At 38.2% G+C, this 17,131-nt stretch overlaps 1 protein-coding gene across 2 annotated transcripts in view; it reads right to left on the bottom strand.

Moving 5' to 3' along the window:
• The window catches only part of LOC111512527 (uncharacterized), a 110,579-nt gene that overhangs the window by 77,912 nt on the left and 15,536 nt on the right, over nucleotides 1-17,131 (bottom strand). For both annotated transcript variants that reach the window (XM_074170169.1, XM_074170168.1), the window contains exons 9-10: nucleotides 12,407-12,587; nucleotides 6,778-6,984 (exon numbers count right to left, since the gene is read on the bottom strand). In XM_074170169.1, coding sequence (XP_074026270.1) covers nucleotides 6,778-6,984; nucleotides 12,407-12,587 — 388 coding nt within the window. The remainder of the gene's footprint in view (nucleotides 1-6,777; nucleotides 6,985-12,406; nucleotides 12,588-17,131) is intronic.

The following is a 17,131-nucleotide window of genomic DNA, read 5'->3' as shown; positions in this document are numbered from 1 at the left end:
CAGTCCTGCGAATTTCAATATTTTTTTTGTTTTGTGTAAGATCTCGCCCATCGAGTTACCGCCATCAGCACATTAACTACAGCTACCGGACTGAGTCATGGCCGGTGGGAGAAATCGTATCTGCTTGAAGTTTGGGTCAGTATTCAAAATATGTTTATTCAATTGACTTTTAAAATTCATCACTAACTGAATACGGTCCTGAATTTGGATGTTTACGGCTCGAATAATCAAACAAACTGATAACAGATTTCTACACATCTACTGCACATCTTGAGGGAGGGGCTTCTTAACGGCTTCTTGTCGGTGAGAATGCTTGAATCGTATAATAACAGTATTAAAAATTCGATGAATTGATCGTTTTGGCGACAATAAATTACCCAGTTTTATTAAAGATATTTAGATTATCAACATTTTCGATAAAATAAGTATAAGAACTTCAATCTGCCATGTAAACAGGATCACCAATCAAAGTAAATAACATCAAGGGTCAGTAAATATTGTGTTGTTTATAGAATCTGTGGACTGTGTTGCTCAAACTTTGCAGTCTGGTGATGATGATAAAGCTCTTCAGCTTCCTAAAATAATGTTCCCTGCAAGTGGCCGTCGATGGATATCTCTCGAATTCTTTCACTATCAAGGCTGGTGTTCCCCAGGGATCCATATTGTGTCCAACCCTCATTTTATTGTATATCAACGACTTATTGGAAAAAAAAACAAGAATCCAATATATTGCTCTGCTGAAGACAGCAAACTTGTCTCGCCATTCCATTTGTATTCCAGGACATTGGCTGCGGATGCACATCTTCACCGGCAGCAGGAGGTTGAATATCTTAATGAGGATGTAGAAGTGATTTCGAATCGGGGTGAGAGTAACCAGGTTCAATTAAATGCCAGAAAAACCCAGGCATCGGTTTTCTCCAAAAAGAATAATGTCTCTGAACCGGCAATAATAATGTCAGGTCAAACAAATCTGCTTTCTGCTTCGATAAGTTTGTTAGGGGTTAAAATGGACACCAATATGTCTTGGCACAATCATGTCGCTGGAATTGCAAAGGCTGCTTTTCAAATGCTTGGATCACTGTTCCGAACCAGAAAACTGTACACACTTCAGCAACTTTTGATACTTCATAAAGCTCAGATCAGACCTTTGGAATATTGTTCTCGTGTATGGAGCTCAGCCCCCAAAAATTATTATCAACAAAAGTTGAAAAATAAAAATTAAAAATTAAAAGATTCCAAACCAAGTTACATCACCATGTTTCGATTGTTAGTATACATAATCGTCTTCGGGTGATAACTGGCCTTATTCTTCCGAGATCTGACTATTTATAGGTCATTCGAGTGCTTTCACCTATCCCCTCTTCCCTCTCTCAGCTTCATTGGTTTTAGCGGGATATGACCATTTGGCGGGAGTTGGTCGTTTTTCGCTTGATTAGAGGTTTCCACATGTTACGTATCTCTACGCTCGCTTGACTAAATGCGTTGTTGGACAACATATATGCGGCTTCTTTGAACTTTCTCTTAAACCAATGTTCCTCTTTGTGGATGATTTCAGCTTGAGCCCACTTGATATTATGTTGATGAGCCCAAACATGCTGTGCTATTCTGGATTTGCTGGTTTCTCCTCGCTGTGTGTGTTTCTTGTGCTCAGCAATGCGAACTTTCTATGTCCTCTTAGTTTCATAGATGTATGATACTCCGCACTTGCAGGGTATCCGGTAAATGCAATTCTTGAAATCGCAGTCCGCGTTTGGTGGCCTGGTTTTCGTGAGGCTGCTACGGATAGTGTTCCCAGATCTGAAGCAGGTTCTAATGTTATACTTGGACCCAATCCTTCTTATCCTTATCCACATCCTTATCCTTATCCACAACCAGTACAAGTACTGGTTGTGGCGGCTTCTCTTCCTTGTGGAGCTCTTGCTGTCTTCTAGCTAAAGCCTGTTCTACCATCACTCTGGAGTAACCATTCCGTTGAAGGTCATTTTTGATGATGCCTAGTTCCTTTTCGAGACCTTCCTTTGTATTGCAGATCCCGAGAGCACGGTCTAGTAGGGTCTTGATGATTCCTCTCTTAGTCGATTGATGGTGGTTGGATTATTGGTTCAGATACTGTCCTGCGTGAGTGGGTTTTCGATATACAGATGTTTCCCATCTCTTCACCAATGCGTCTAAAAAAGGCAATTCGTTGTGGACTTCCTTCTCCATTGTGGAAGTGATGGAAGGACTTTCTTCCACTTTCCTGAGGCACATCAACAACGTAAGTCCTTCCATCACTTTCACATTGGAGAAGGAAGTCCACAACGAATTGCCTTTCTTAGACGTATTGGTGAAGAGGACCGACACTAAATGGGAAACATCTGTATTTCGAAAACCCACTCACAAGGAGAGTATCTGAACTAGAACTCCAACCACCATCAATTGACTAAGAGAGGAATCATCAGGACTCTACTAGACCATGCTTTCAGGCTCTGTAATACAAAGGAAGGTCTCGAAAAGGAACTAGGCATCATCAAAAATGACCTTCAACGGAATGGTTACTCCAGAGTGATGGTAGAACAGGCTTTAGCTAGAAGACAGCAAGAGCTCCACAAGGAAGAGAAGCCGCCACAACCAGTACTTGTACTGGTTGTGGATAAGGATAAGGATGTGGATAAGGATAAGAAGGATTGGGTCCAAGTATAATATTAGAACCTGCTTCAGATCTGGGAACACTATCCGTAGCAGCCTCACGAAAACCAGGCCACCAAACGCGGACTGCGATTCCAAGAATTGCATTTACCAGATGCCCTGCGAGAGCGGAGAATCATACATCGGTGAAACTAAGAGGCCATTGAAAGTTCGCATTGCTGTGCACAAGAAACACATACAAAGAGGAGAAACCAGCAAATGCGGAATAGCATAGCATATTTGGACTCATCAACATAATATCAAGTGGGCTCAAGCTGAAATCATCCACGAAGACGAACACTGGTTTAGGAGGAAATTCAAAGAAGCCGCGTATATGTTGTCCAACAACGCACTTAGTCAAGCTAGCGTAAAGATACGTATAATATGGAAACCTCTAATCAAGCGAAAAACGACCAACTCCCGCCAAACGGTCTGCTCCTGCTAAAACCGATGAAGCGGAGAGAGGGAAGAGGGGATAGGTGAAAGCACTGGAATGACCTATAAATAGACAGATCTCGGAGGAATAAGTCTAGTTATCACCCGAATGCGATTGCGGATACTAACAATCGAAACGTCGTGACGTAACTTGGTTTGGAATCTTTTAATTGTAATTTTTTTATTGTCAATTTTTGTTAATATTTTTTAATTTTTAGCTTTTATTAATATTTAAATTCTTAATTTTTTTGGTTGTAGCTTGTATGTTATTTCTTTGTAATTTCAGTTTTTTGTTTATTAAAATTTTTATTTTCGGTTAATCTTCTTTAATTTTTTTTCAGGGATTTCAAATCAATTTATATTTTCTATTTTCAAATAAAACTCAACCTCTAACGGAAGCAAAAAACTCTTTGGAAGGTTCGAAATAGATGAACATTTCAACCTAGCAGACCACTATTATAATATTCATGCAGTCATTGTTCACTGTGGTTCTGGCGTTGAATTTGGTCATTATTACGCCTTGGTCAAAGACGAAACGGACTGGTTTAAGTTTGACGATAGACGTGTTACTAAGTGTTCTGGCGATGTATTGAGTTTATTGGAGCCTCTGGAGACACCCTACATTTTGTTTTATAAGAGAGAGGACATTGTTAGATCAAGATCTTCAGATGATGTGGTGCTGCAGGTTTTTCCGGGTTTTCCTGCAGCTGAAAAAGCAAATGCGCCACTGGAATCAATGAAGTCGCCCCGGAGCGCCAATTAATTTTTATTGTTGTTTTTATTCTATTTTTATCGTTGTTTCAATAGAATTTTCATTTATATTATATTAGACAATGGAAGTCCGAACTGCACATTTGATTCCACCAAGAGCGGTCCATATCAGAAATACGTAACGGACTGTGGCTGCTTATCGTTTTGAGGTTCAACTCAGTACACCTCGAACTTCACTGTTTAAGAACTCTTTGATCTGGAGAACTGCGTTTATGTGGAATAAACTTCCTAAGAACGTTTTTCCAAATGGATTATTCTCCAGCGATTCAAATCCAATGTGAATCGCTACTTTCGCACAGGCACCGCTCTGGGAGCACCTTGAGGATTTTCCTGTAGTGTTTGTGATTTGTCGGTAAAAATACAAAGAATCATAGAGGGAGGAACAAGGGATTTATCAAGAAAAATAGCTCTAAATTGCTCAGGATAGATTTGTTGATAAGAACACTTTCTTGCATCAATTAAAGACTTGCTCATCTGAATTTCAAAATGTTAAAACGCCCTTTCAAGTACATTTTAATCTTTCATCTACAGTAACTAGTATTAAGTATAGTTTGAATTAGATGAACCTTTGTAAACACTGAAGTCATAGGTTTTGGGGGGGTTAGCTAACTTTTATCACCTACTTTTGAAAGGATGGAACAAATATTTATTCAGGTAAATAGTATGTGAAAGAGGAATAAATTCACGTACTTGGAACACTGTCATCCTCAATGGCGGACATCGATTGACTTATAAAAAAAAAATATGGGAATCTTCCAAAGAAAGGAAGGAAGCCATCAATTTCAAAAAATTAATTCTGGAAGAAACTGGAAACAAATCCCTCTCGAAACAGCTATTTTCATATAAACATTGTATCAAGATGGGGATAAAGAAGGACAAAAACATTCTTTCTCAAAGATTAATCTCTCCTTTCAATTTAAACAAGAGTCCTATGGCTGGGATTTAATCAAATAAGCGAATGAATGTTATTTACATACTGTCATCGATGACATGCAACCCATTCCGTGACAAAAAGTCATAATTATGAACCAATTGAGTGTTTTTTCCTATAATGGGATGGGAAGTCTAAAGGTATAATTGCTATTACGAGTAGCAAAGTTGAACTTCGATTCATGTTTATAAATAAGGCAAACTGTCTCTAAGATAAAAAGTGCGATGACTGTTAACATTTTATTGGCAGTGAACAAATTCCTGCACGATTCCCTGGGTTTAACTTTACAGAGCCGATAAGGCAAGTATCTTACGGCGAAACATCGGTTTGTCTAGCAGTGAGGATGACAAAAGGAATCAATAATGATAATATAGAAAAGAAGAAAAATGTTACCACAGATGGAGAAAAGGAGAAAACTATAGCTGAAATTAACATGCAGGAAGAACAGAACACAATTAAAAATTACATATTTAAAAACAAAGAAGACATTGCCGAAGATAAGGTGACCGAAGAGGCTATAGTTGAAAGCACACCAGAGGAAGAAATACTTGAAAACAACATTGGGGAGCAAAATGGGTCCTTAGTTACCACACAATTTCATACAGGGGATAGGATCATATTGAACGATATTCAGGTTACACCAGAAGATAAAAAAGGCAATCAAGCAACCTTACGAAAAACAAAAGAAACTGAACGCAAGTCTCCAGAAAATGTTACAAATACTATTTTTTCAGAAATAGTTATCCCTTCGCCATTCAAGAAAGCCTTATTTTGGCCAGAAGCAACGACATCTAAAAAGCCTGTAAAACACAAGAAAGAAAAAATTCCTCCAGTAACAACTTCTGAAGCATCGAAGGAATATTATTTGAAAAAAGAGGGCGAAAAAGAAAAGCCTATGGAAGAAAAAAAAATAGAAAACGAAAGAGAGAAGAGAAGAAGAACACCCCTAAACCGAAGAATACTAGACGTCAGTTGCATATTAAGAAGAATAATAATGAATCAAGTTGCATAGATAGACCAAATGAAAATGAAAAGGCTTCCACTAGCGGAGATTGTTAACTATGAAGGTAAAAATTATCCTGGAGTCATAAAAAATATTGCAGACGGTAAAGCTTTCATCAGCACAATGACTACTAGTAGCCTGAGACAATGGAAGTGGCCAGAAGGAAAAGATGAGATTTGGTATGAATTCCATGAAATCATTGAGAAAATCAAGAAACCTAAACAAGTAAACAAAAGAGGGTTCTTTGAAGTGGAAGAGGTTAACAAATATTCACAAGGAATTTTGGAATAACTTATTTTCATAATCTGTTGTATGTAACTAATGCTCTGTGTTGAATTACATTTTTCTTCTGATAAACGGATAAGTATAATATTTCATTATTTACTCTCTGTCTGATTTATGCACCTCAACATGTCGAATTCGAAGGCACTGTCGAACTTATGTACAGTTCAATGTCGAATATTTGGACAAAGTCAGAATTTGCCTGTCGGAATTGCAGTCATATGTAGAACATTTTTAAAAATTGCATTCTATGTTTATTTTCTTCAATATTTCCATATTTCTGGTGGAATTTCATCATAAAGGACACCTATTTCTTGATTGTGTGGACTGTTGAAGCAGATATGCCTACATCTTGAAGTAAATGACTTGAATGTACTACTATCTTCCTTAAAGTGTCTGATTTATGGACATTTACCTTATGTATGAGGTAAATAAGACATCGTGTCCTTTTTAATTAACTAAAATGTAAAGACAAAAGTAAATCACAGCAATCAGTGTACCCCATAAGAATGTATCCATAACACACAAGTCTGGAGATCTTGCTGGCCACCTCACCGGCCCATTATTCCCTATCCATTTATCATCAAACCCTTCAGTCAGATAATTAGATACTCCGCAACTCCAGTAATATTCTTTGCTAGTCGTTCTATAATTATTTTTCTTGCTTTCAACAATAACATGACATTACCTTATAACTGTGGTGCTTTGGGTTAGCATGGGATGGACTTCCTTCCATTTGAGATGAATCACTTGAGTATGCTGATGCCGTTGCAGTCAACAAACCTAAACATCGTAGAGTTTGAGTAAAAGAATCTCTTTGCACCAAATCACATAACTGGATCATAACATCTTGAAGATTTTCTGTATGAACCGAGAGCTTATGTAGCACATCTTCCTGAAAAAATAATATGTCGATTACTGAACGCTATGCTGTAGAATTCAGGTTTATTGGAAACAATACAATTCAGCTGATACACTATAAAATGATGTATACTGCCATACTGAGAGTCAGACCACACCTAAGTAAATAAATAGCTGTGTCTTGGTGTCCACCACACTTATTATACCTTTCTTATTAGTCAGTGGGCTATAGTTGAAGCCTGGCAGTAAACAAATCTAAAGAAATGAACTTTAAACGTTCAAGCCAACACAGTAGGTTGAATGGACTGACTCCTATAAGAAAACAACTACTCCCCTGGCTAATACCACGAAGGGCGTTGGATTGTATCCGACAGGCGTCAGTGCAGGAATCTTCACAGAAAATTTCCTGCATATGCAATTGGCAATACAACTGAAAGAGTCGACCTTCAATTCTAGAACGGGCACACTTGCGGACCGGTTTCGGGCTCATTAGCCACCCGTCAGTGTAAGATAGTGGCCATCATCGACCTAAAGTCAATGATATTCCATAACTGAAAATCGGAATTCATTCACAGTTTTTCATTCCTCTTCCTACTGTGTAGGTATACTTTGATGAAAACAGGTTACTTTTAGGTTGTCAGTCAGGCTTCAGAAAAAAACATTCGTGTGAGGCTGCCTTGCAGTACACAATAACAAATTGGAAAGAAAAAATTGATAGAGATAATTACGTTGTTTGTACAATCTTGGATTTAAAGACGGCATTCGAAACAATAGACAGAGATATATTAATCCAAAAGCTCAAATATTATGGTATTGGTGATGTAGTTTTGAAGTGGATGAAAAGTTACCTCAGTTCGCGGAGTTAAATAACAAAAATTAATAGGTTCTACTCACAAGAGTTAGTGAATGATTTTGGAGTTCCACAAGGTAGTGTATTAGGACCTTTACCATTTATAATTTACATAACGATATCAATTACGTAGATGGTGATCATGTGATTAACTTATTTGCAGATGAATAATTCATTGAAAAATATTGAGTTGTACCTTGGAATAAATAAACTGAAACTTAATATCACTAAAACTAAGGCGATGATCATTACAACAAAGTATAAACAAAATAAAATTGGGAGAAACACAGTCAAAATTAAAATTAGGTATCTAGGGTTCATTGTAGATAATACAATTTTATTGAATGATCATGCTGACTATATAATAAGCGAAATATCAAAGAAACTGTATTTTTTTTCTACAGTGGCATCTGTATTATCAATGTATGCCAAAATAACGTGCTATAATTGCATAATAAAACCTCATTACGATTTTTGCGTGACTCTCTTATATCTCTTGAATCAGAACAAATTAAATCAATTACAAAAATTACAAAATCGTGGAATGCGAATAATATTACTCTGCAATAGTATGACACCTGTACATAATATGCTCTGTAGTTTAAGGTGGCTTAATGTCTCTCAACGAGACTATGATATGTATATTCAAAATAATAAATAAATTGCAACCAACATACTTAGTAAACCTTATAATCACAAATAGTGAAGTACATCATCATGATACTAGATCGAATATCAATTTTCACATCCCAAGGACAAATTCACGTAGCAGTATGACCTCGTTATTTTTCAAAGGTCTGGACAGTTTCAATAAACTGCCAAATAACACAAAAAACTCTTCTTCTCTATTCAAGAGGAACTTGGTAACATTCATAACGAAAAACTGAATTGAAGCTAATTTATATTTAAAATATATAATAACTAAGACTTTGTTTTGAATGAATATATAAGTAAATACACACATCGGAAAAGTCTAGGGATATTTTTATAACATACTAAATATCATAAAAATAAATGCATGAGGTCGTTCAATTTCGATTAAATTGGTACACTCGACCACACTGTAGATTTCTATGGGTTGAACAAAGCCTGCAAAAACGGTAACTAATCTTTTATCAAGTTTTCTACAAACTGTAGGTTTTCGGCTAAAATGAATAATCTGAAAGTGTCGAGTTTGTACATTCTATGCAGTTCTTGCTCAGCAATTAAACTGGAAATATTGTGCTTTAACATGGAACGCCATCACTTACCATTGGCTGAGATGAATAGAGCTGTAGGGCTTCTTCAAGGTGGCATGCGACAAAATGATGTAGCTCTTCGTTTGGGGGTCTCCCAAAGTGTTATCAGTCGATTGTGGAGGCGTTTCCGTGAAACTGGCAGTCCAGCCGAACAACATCCAGGGCGAGGACGCGCTACAACTGCAGTTCAAGACCGATTTTTGGTCTTAACCGCAAGAAGACAACCGACAATCACAGCATCTGAGTTGGTTGACGTGTTGCAGCAGACGCACCAGGTAACCATTGGTCGTGATACTGTCAGAAATCGACTGCATGAAGCATATCTCCACAACAGAAGGCCACTTAGATGTCCATCTCTGTCGAGAGGCAATCGCGGTAGAAGATTAGAGTGGTGTCAAAAACATCAAAACTGGGATGCAAATGATTGGGCCACAGTTTTGTTTACAGACGAATCCAGATTTGGATTTCATCCAGATTCTCGTCGAGTAAGACTGTGGAGACGACCTGGAAATAATGAACGTTTGAGACACGTCCAGGAAGTCCACACATACAGAGGTGGCACAGTAATGCTATGGGGCGGAATCATGATCGGCGGCAGAACCGATCTCGTTTTTCCAAATCGCTCCCTCACAGCTCGACAGTACCTCGACACCATTCTTCTACCTATCATCCTTCCGTTTGCTGGTGCTGTTGGTGAAAACTTCCACCTAATGCACGATAATGCTCGTCCACATGTCGCGCGTCTAGTGACTGACAGGCTCACCAACGAAGGAGTTGATGTATTGCCATGGCCAGCACAATCACCGGACCTGAATCCCATCGAGCATGTGTTGGACATGCTTCAACGAAGAATTACTCCGCATATGGGGAACATTCACACAACGTTTCAATTGTGAGAGCTTTTAATCGTTGAATGGGCAAATGTACCTCAACAAGACATTGACAATCTCATTTTGTCGATGCATGATAGATGTAGGGCCGTAATAAACCAGCGTGGAGACCATACTTTGTACTGATTCCAATTTTTTTGTATTATGATTTTTTTTCGGGGTGCCAAAGAAGAGCCATATTTTTTTTTTTAGTTTTGCTTATATGCGCACTCAGTATTTTTGACCATTTAATAAATTTTGTTGTAAGTTACATTCGTTTAATAATCACCCGTCAACTTTTTTTCCCTAAAGCGATCTAAAAAGAAATTATTGCCATTTTTAAAAATATCCGTAGACTTTTCCGATGTGTGTATGTAAACGTGTATCCTATGTAGAATATGTGCGATATAGTTTTTTTTTCTTTTTTGTGATTTTTTGTTATTAGGTTATAATAGACTAATTTATTTTTATTTTTATGTATTATATTTAGATAAAGTACATTAATTATGTTTATATTAGGCTTGCATATTTGGAAATAAAGTTCTTCTATATCCGAAACTGTCTTGAACGTTTAAAGTTCATTTCTTTAGATTTGTTTACTACCAGTCTTCACGCATAGCCCACTGACTAATAAGAAAATGTTTTTTCCTTATTCAGAGGAATCGGGCAAATTTAGGATATGCAGTTGGTTAATACCTCATCCACTAGATGGAGTAACATTTTGTTGTTCGCTCCAACTTAGGAAGATGAATGAAATACTCTGAAAGAATTCCGATTTTCAATTATGGAATATCATTGACTTGTATCTTGCACTGACGAGTGGCCAATGAGCCCGAAACCGGTCTGCAAGTGTACCTGTTCCAAAATTGAAGGTCGACTCTTTCAGTTGTATTGCCAATTGCATATGCAGGAAATTTTCTGTGAAGATTCCTGCACTGACGTCTGTCGGATACAATCCAACGCCCTTCGTGGTATTAGCCAGGGGAGTAGTTGTTTTCTGATAGGCGTCAGTCCACTCAACCTACTGTGTAGGTATATCCGAGACGGGCTTGAACATTTAAAGTTCATTTCTTTAGATTTAATTAAGAAATTGTTGGACATACTTTCACACTTAACAAATGTCGTTCAGCGATTTCCGAATACCTATTTCCTTGATTATATAAGTATACGTAACTTTCGGAAGTCTTTGTTAATTTGTCATTACAGTGGATGAAAATTTTGTGAAATGAGTCTGTCGTTCTTTAGTGGTTTCTCTCTTCAGACATAGTCAGCCAAAGCAACGCAAAACTACTTGGCGCCCATTGGGCACGTTTATTGTGTATGCAATTTTCCAACGATCTGTACGACCCTGCAAGTTGTTCAAGAGCAAGCACACTACTTGCCATGCCACTTAACCCTACAAAACTATTCATTATTTTTTTTATCTTCATGTAAGTTAACAGACAAACAGGAGGACGTAATAGAGCCCAAGAAAGTGTTTAAGGCTTTGAAAGAATAAAGGAGAGAGGAAGAACGATTATGCCAAAAGGAAGACCATGAATTATTACTGGATATTCTGGAAAAACAAGAAAGAAACAGGGAGGAATATCGTCAATTATCAGTAAATATCCAGGAGAAACAAGAAAAAGACAATAAGATGTACTTTCATTTATTTGAAGATTCAAAAACTTCTCAAGCAACAAAGGAAGGTTTGGAAAAAGTAGTCGATGGGAAGCTTGATGAGATTGAAAGGAAATTTGAGGAGTTTGAAGGAGTCAGCAGAAAGTTTGAAGATGAGCTTGAAAAAAGCTTGAAGGAGTCGACAAAAAGTTTGAAGAGGATTTCCAGTAACTTCGGAAAGAATGGCCGGCCTTGAAAATGATTACTGAGGATGCCCAGTTAATAGGAAAAGAACTTTCCACCAGACTCGATATGGTAGCGGGCAAAGACTCCTTTATGGACAGCTCTGATGGGGAGGTAAGCTCCCCTACCTCCCGCCGCTGCGGATTCCCTCTGACCCGGAGGGTAGCAAGCTGTAAGGGTCCTTTGTCCAGGGATACGGACAGGAAACCTGAGAAAGCACCTACTTAAGAGAGGCTGAGTCCTTATATGGGTGGTGATGTCCCCTCTTGGAATGTTGTTCAGGGCGAACAACCTCAGGGAAGGGGGTAGTGTTGTAAGTCATGCCCTAGGGAAAATAACGCCGGCCGCCACTGGTAGCCATAAACCAATTGTGACGTAGCTAAGAGCGCGCGAAGGTACGGTATTCGCTGACGTTCTAGATGTAGCGAGAATAATAGTACCGATTGATATTTTTAGCAATTCATTTTAATTTCATTTGTTCTTTCAGAGAATTTTATTGGACAACGGAAGTCCGAACTAGTAAAGTTCTGTAAAGTTTTGAGTGAAAATATCATAAAAAAACTATCATTTAAATAAGTATGTATTGACATTTGAACTACTGACATTATTTATTGCATCATAATGAAAACTTCCCCTTTTTAATTTGAGAATACTCACCACTTTGCTAATCCCCACTTTGAAACAGAATTTGAAATCTCTCCACTCTAATTTCTCTTCAAATGCGGAAGCAGTTTCTTCTAGCCTTATAACAAATACTGGTAGTTCTTCTATGAGTTGATCTAAATTTCTTGCTATCGAACGAACTTTTTGAGAGAAAGTCATCTGAAGAAAGGATTCTCTGAAGAAATGAATATGAACAAATACATTAATCCTTGTGGGATATCTGTTACAACGTTTTAAAAAAGACTAATGAATCAAAAACAAAGAATTTGGTATAGTTTTGAACATTAAGATAACTGAAAACATTTCATCTCCAACGTTTTTGGTCCAGAGCTTTGACATTCAACTATTCGTTTGTGTTTGATGATGAGTTTTTTTCCATTCCTGCGAAGTTATTTGTAGCTAAATGGGAAAGCAAAAATCAAATGTACTTTGGTATAAAAAAACTTATTTAACCTATTTTATTATTATTATTCATTACAAATCTGTTGTTTCGGTTCCATTTGCAGAATCCAAAACATTTTTTGAAAAAAAGAATTTTAGCTTTCTCCTTCTCCATCTTTATACAAAAAAATGTGGGAATCTTCCAAGGAAAGGAAGGAGGCAATCAGTTTCAAAAAATCAACTCTATACATACAAAGATATGTAGATCATCCCAAAAAATTATTCTCTCCTAAAAATATATCCCTTCAATTCAAATCAAAATATTTTTTTCATCAAAAAGTTGCTTCCGCAGATTCACTATTTCACTAAGAACTTTGACTTTCTACTGCTTCATGATTGTATAGCGAGTTGAGAATCTTCAAAGAAAGGAGTTACAATTCAATATAATGTTGTAAATCATGCCCTTGAGAAAATAACGCCGGCCGCCACTGGTAGCCATAAACCAATTGTGACGTGGCTAAGAGCGCGCTCAGTTCGACCGACATTTCGCGGATATTCTACCGACTTCTATAAAATTTCGGCGAATTTTCTACCGCCTTCGATTACCATATATAAACACTACCCACACCCAGATTGAGAAGTCTAGTTGACAGTGCGGTACGAAGTGATCTAATGAGGTGACAGACGTGGAAAGTCTCTACACTAACGTCCCTATCGAAGAAGCACTTCAAATCATACAGAGGAAGCTATCCAAAGATGGGAACCTGAAAGATAGAACAAACTTACCGATACAAGTAATCATGGAATTACTAGGATGCTGTGTACGAAACTGCTACTTCCAACTGAAGGACGAATTCTTTACGCAAGATGAGGGACTGCCAATGGGATCGCCACTTTCACTGGTTATAGCCAATTTATACATGGAGTGGTTTGAAACTTTGGCCATTGAAGAAGCCCATAAGAAGCCACGAGTCTGGTTGAGATACGTAGACGATACCTTCATAATATGGAACTATGGGAATGCAGAACTAGACACCTTCCTGAAGCACATCAACAACGTAAGTCCTTCCATCACTTTCATAATGGAGAAGGAAGTCCATAACGAATTGCCTTTCTTAGACGTATTGGTGAAGAGGACGGACACTAAATGGGAAATTTCTGTATATCGAAAACCCACTCACACAGGACAGTATCTGAACCAGGAATTCAACCATCATCAAACGACTGAGAGGTGAATCATCAAGACTCTACTAGGCCGTGCTTTCGGGCTCTGTAATACAAAAGAAGGTCTCGAAAAGGAACTAGACATCATCAAAAATGACCTCCAACGGTGATGGTGGAACAGGCTTTAGCTAGAAAACCGCAAGAGCTTCACAAGGAAAAGAAGCCGCCACAACAATTACTTGTACTTTCCTACATCAGAGGATTGTCGGAAAGAATAGGAAAGATTGGGTCCAAGTATAACACCAGAACATGCTTCAGATATGGGAACACTATACGCAGTGGCCTCACGAAAACTAGGCCACCAAACGCGGACAGCGATTCCAAGAATTGCATTTACCAGATACCCTGCGAGTGCAGAGAATTATAGATCGGTGAAACTAAGAGGTCATTGAGAGTTCGCATTGCCGAGCACTAGAAACACACACAGCGAGGAGAAACCAGCAAATCAGAAATAGCAGAAGATGCTTGGACTCATCAACATAACATCAAGTGGGCTCAAGCTGAAATGATCCACAAAGAGGAACACTGGTTTAGGAGAAAATTCAAAAAAGCCGCATATATGTTGTCCAACAGCACATTTAGCCAAGCTAGCGTAGAGATACGCAACGTATGGAAACCTCTAATTAAGCGGAACACGACCAACTCCCGCCTAACGGTCAGCTCCAGCTAAAACCGATGAAGCAGAGAGAGTGAAGAGGGGATAGGTGAGAGCTCTCGAATGACCTATAAATAGTCAGAGAAAGAATAAGTCCAGTTACCACCCAAAGACAATTGTGGATGCTAACAATCGAAACGTCGTGAACTAACTTGGTTTACAATTTTTTTAAATTTCAATTCTTGTTAATAATTTCTTTAATTTTCATCTCGTATTGATAGTTCTTTTTCTTTGGTTGTTACTTGTATTTTATTTCATTGTAATTTCAGTTTATTATAATTGTTATATTTCAGCTAATCTTTTCAATTATTCAGATTCAAAACACCAAGAAGCTAGACGAATCAGGTACATATAATAAATATTGTATATCAAGCGCCAAACGTGATAGCGAGCGATCGTGCAGGTATAGACGCTGCAACTAAATTACTATTGGATTAAGATAAGCCCTTTGCCGGCCAGAGTCGTACCTATAATTAGTTTTAATTACTACAACAAATAGAACACGACTTATTTGTAATTTCCTTTCATATTTTATTCAGTATTATAGGTAGTGAGTAGTACAGTGCATCAAAATGTTATAAAGGGTTTTTCAATAAGGGCGGGTAGATGTTGAAATGGAATAAAACAAGCTGTGTGTGAGGTATTGACAAAATTATTTTTTATTTGAAAGACGCATATATGCCATTAAGTGTGGAATATGACATCATTCAAGTGCCCGCCTCGGCTTCTTACGGTGGCACGGATCCGAGTGGTCCAATTTTCAATGACTCTTCCGCATAGATCCGGCTGAATTTAAGCGATGGCCTGTGTTATGTTCACCTTTTGGGCATCGGTCGATTGTGATTTATTTGCATAGACCTGCGACTTCAATAAACCGCACAGGAAAAAGTCTAGCGGGGTCAAATCGCATGACCTTGGTGGCCAATTCACATCACCCCTGCGAGAGATAACCTTACCCTCAAATCGTTCATATAAAATGTCAATCGTGGCGTTTGCTATGTGCCACGTAGCGCCGTCCTGCTGGAACCACATGTCGTCTAGGTTCATATGATTCAATTTGGGCCATAAGAAATTAGTTATCATCGTTCTGTAGCGCTCGCTGTCGACGGTGACCGCCTCACTAACGTCGTTTTCAAAAAAGTACGGACCAATTACGCCGCCGGCCCAAAATCCACACCAAACGGTAACTTTTTGAGGATGCATTATCACCTGGTGAACCTCGCGTGGGTTGGTATCGGCCCATAAACGGCAATTTTGCTTGTTAACACAGCCATTCATCCAAAAATGCGCCTCGTCACTAAAGATGATTTTTCGGCCAAAATTGGGGTCCTCCTCCAAACGATTCAAAGCCCAGTCAGCGAACAAACGACGTTGTTTATGGTCATGAACTTTGAGCTCCTGGGTAAGTTGGATCTTGTACGGGTGTAGACCCAAGTCCCAACGCAAAATTCGCCAAGTTGAAGTCTGCGAAAGGCCGAGTTCTTGTGCACGGCGAGGAATATACTGCCTCGGGTTCTGCTGTACACTTTCACGGACCGCGGCGATGTTCTTGGCCGATCTTGCGTTCCTTGAACGTACGGGTGTTGGCTGATTGTTTACTGAACCGGTCGTCTCAAATTTGGCCACCAAACGTTGAAGAGTCGACTGTGAAGGGCCACCACGTCTACCGTAAAATGGGCGCAATGGGCGCAATGCGTGCAACGTTTGCGTTAACGAACACTCATTTTGATAATAAAGTTTTATCATTTGAACGTGCTGTTCAATCGTGTAGCTTGTCATGATGATTTGGCATAAACAACTGAATAATAAACAAAAGATTTGACAGATGTTACCAAAACAAAATGGCCGCCACGGGGCGCCAAAATCTAACCGCGCCAATTAATACACATGATACACTTATTCAGAAATAAACTTGTGAGGCGATAACATTTTTTAGAAACAACAATGCCAGTCACCAACAGCATTGGAGGACAAGTAATGATACGTCTCTGTACAGAGTAGTTGTATGTCTTGTAAGAGCTGTAGTAGGGGTTACATTAAAAATGAGTTTGTGAGCATGGGGTCGGGCTCGCCATCACGTTTGGCGCTTGCTGTATTATACCTGGAACTATAAACCATCTCATTCGAATAGTTTTGAATGTCAAATATTCTGATTTATAGTAAAACCAATAATGATTGAGAGTAAAGCGCGTTGTCATATCTAAATTTTACGTTACCAGTTTATAGCAGAATCAAAATATAGTAAGCAGTAGAGTTGTAGATTGTGGCAAATTATAGATAATACACAATACTAGTACGATTAAAAGGTATTATTTATGACAAAAATCAGTTATGAGCTTGTAATGAGTAATACTTATACACCTCCTGATTACTGATCAGTTAAAATTCATTATTTTCTGTATAGTGTTAGATATTTATTACAACTAGTGGCAACGCTGTACGCAACGATATTTCTGTCT

The sequence above is a fragment of the Leptinotarsa decemlineata genome, unplaced genomic scaffold, assembly GCF_025532065.1.
Source record: "Leptinotarsa decemlineata unplaced genomic scaffold, Ldec_3_MD MMD2_P_RNA_scaffold_7, whole genome shotgun sequence".
Classification (NCBI taxonomy): domain Eukaryota; kingdom Metazoa; phylum Arthropoda; class Insecta; order Coleoptera; family Chrysomelidae; genus Leptinotarsa; species Leptinotarsa decemlineata.
Note: the sequence above shows the minus strand (reverse complement) of the source record. Positions and strands in the feature narration are given on the sequence as shown.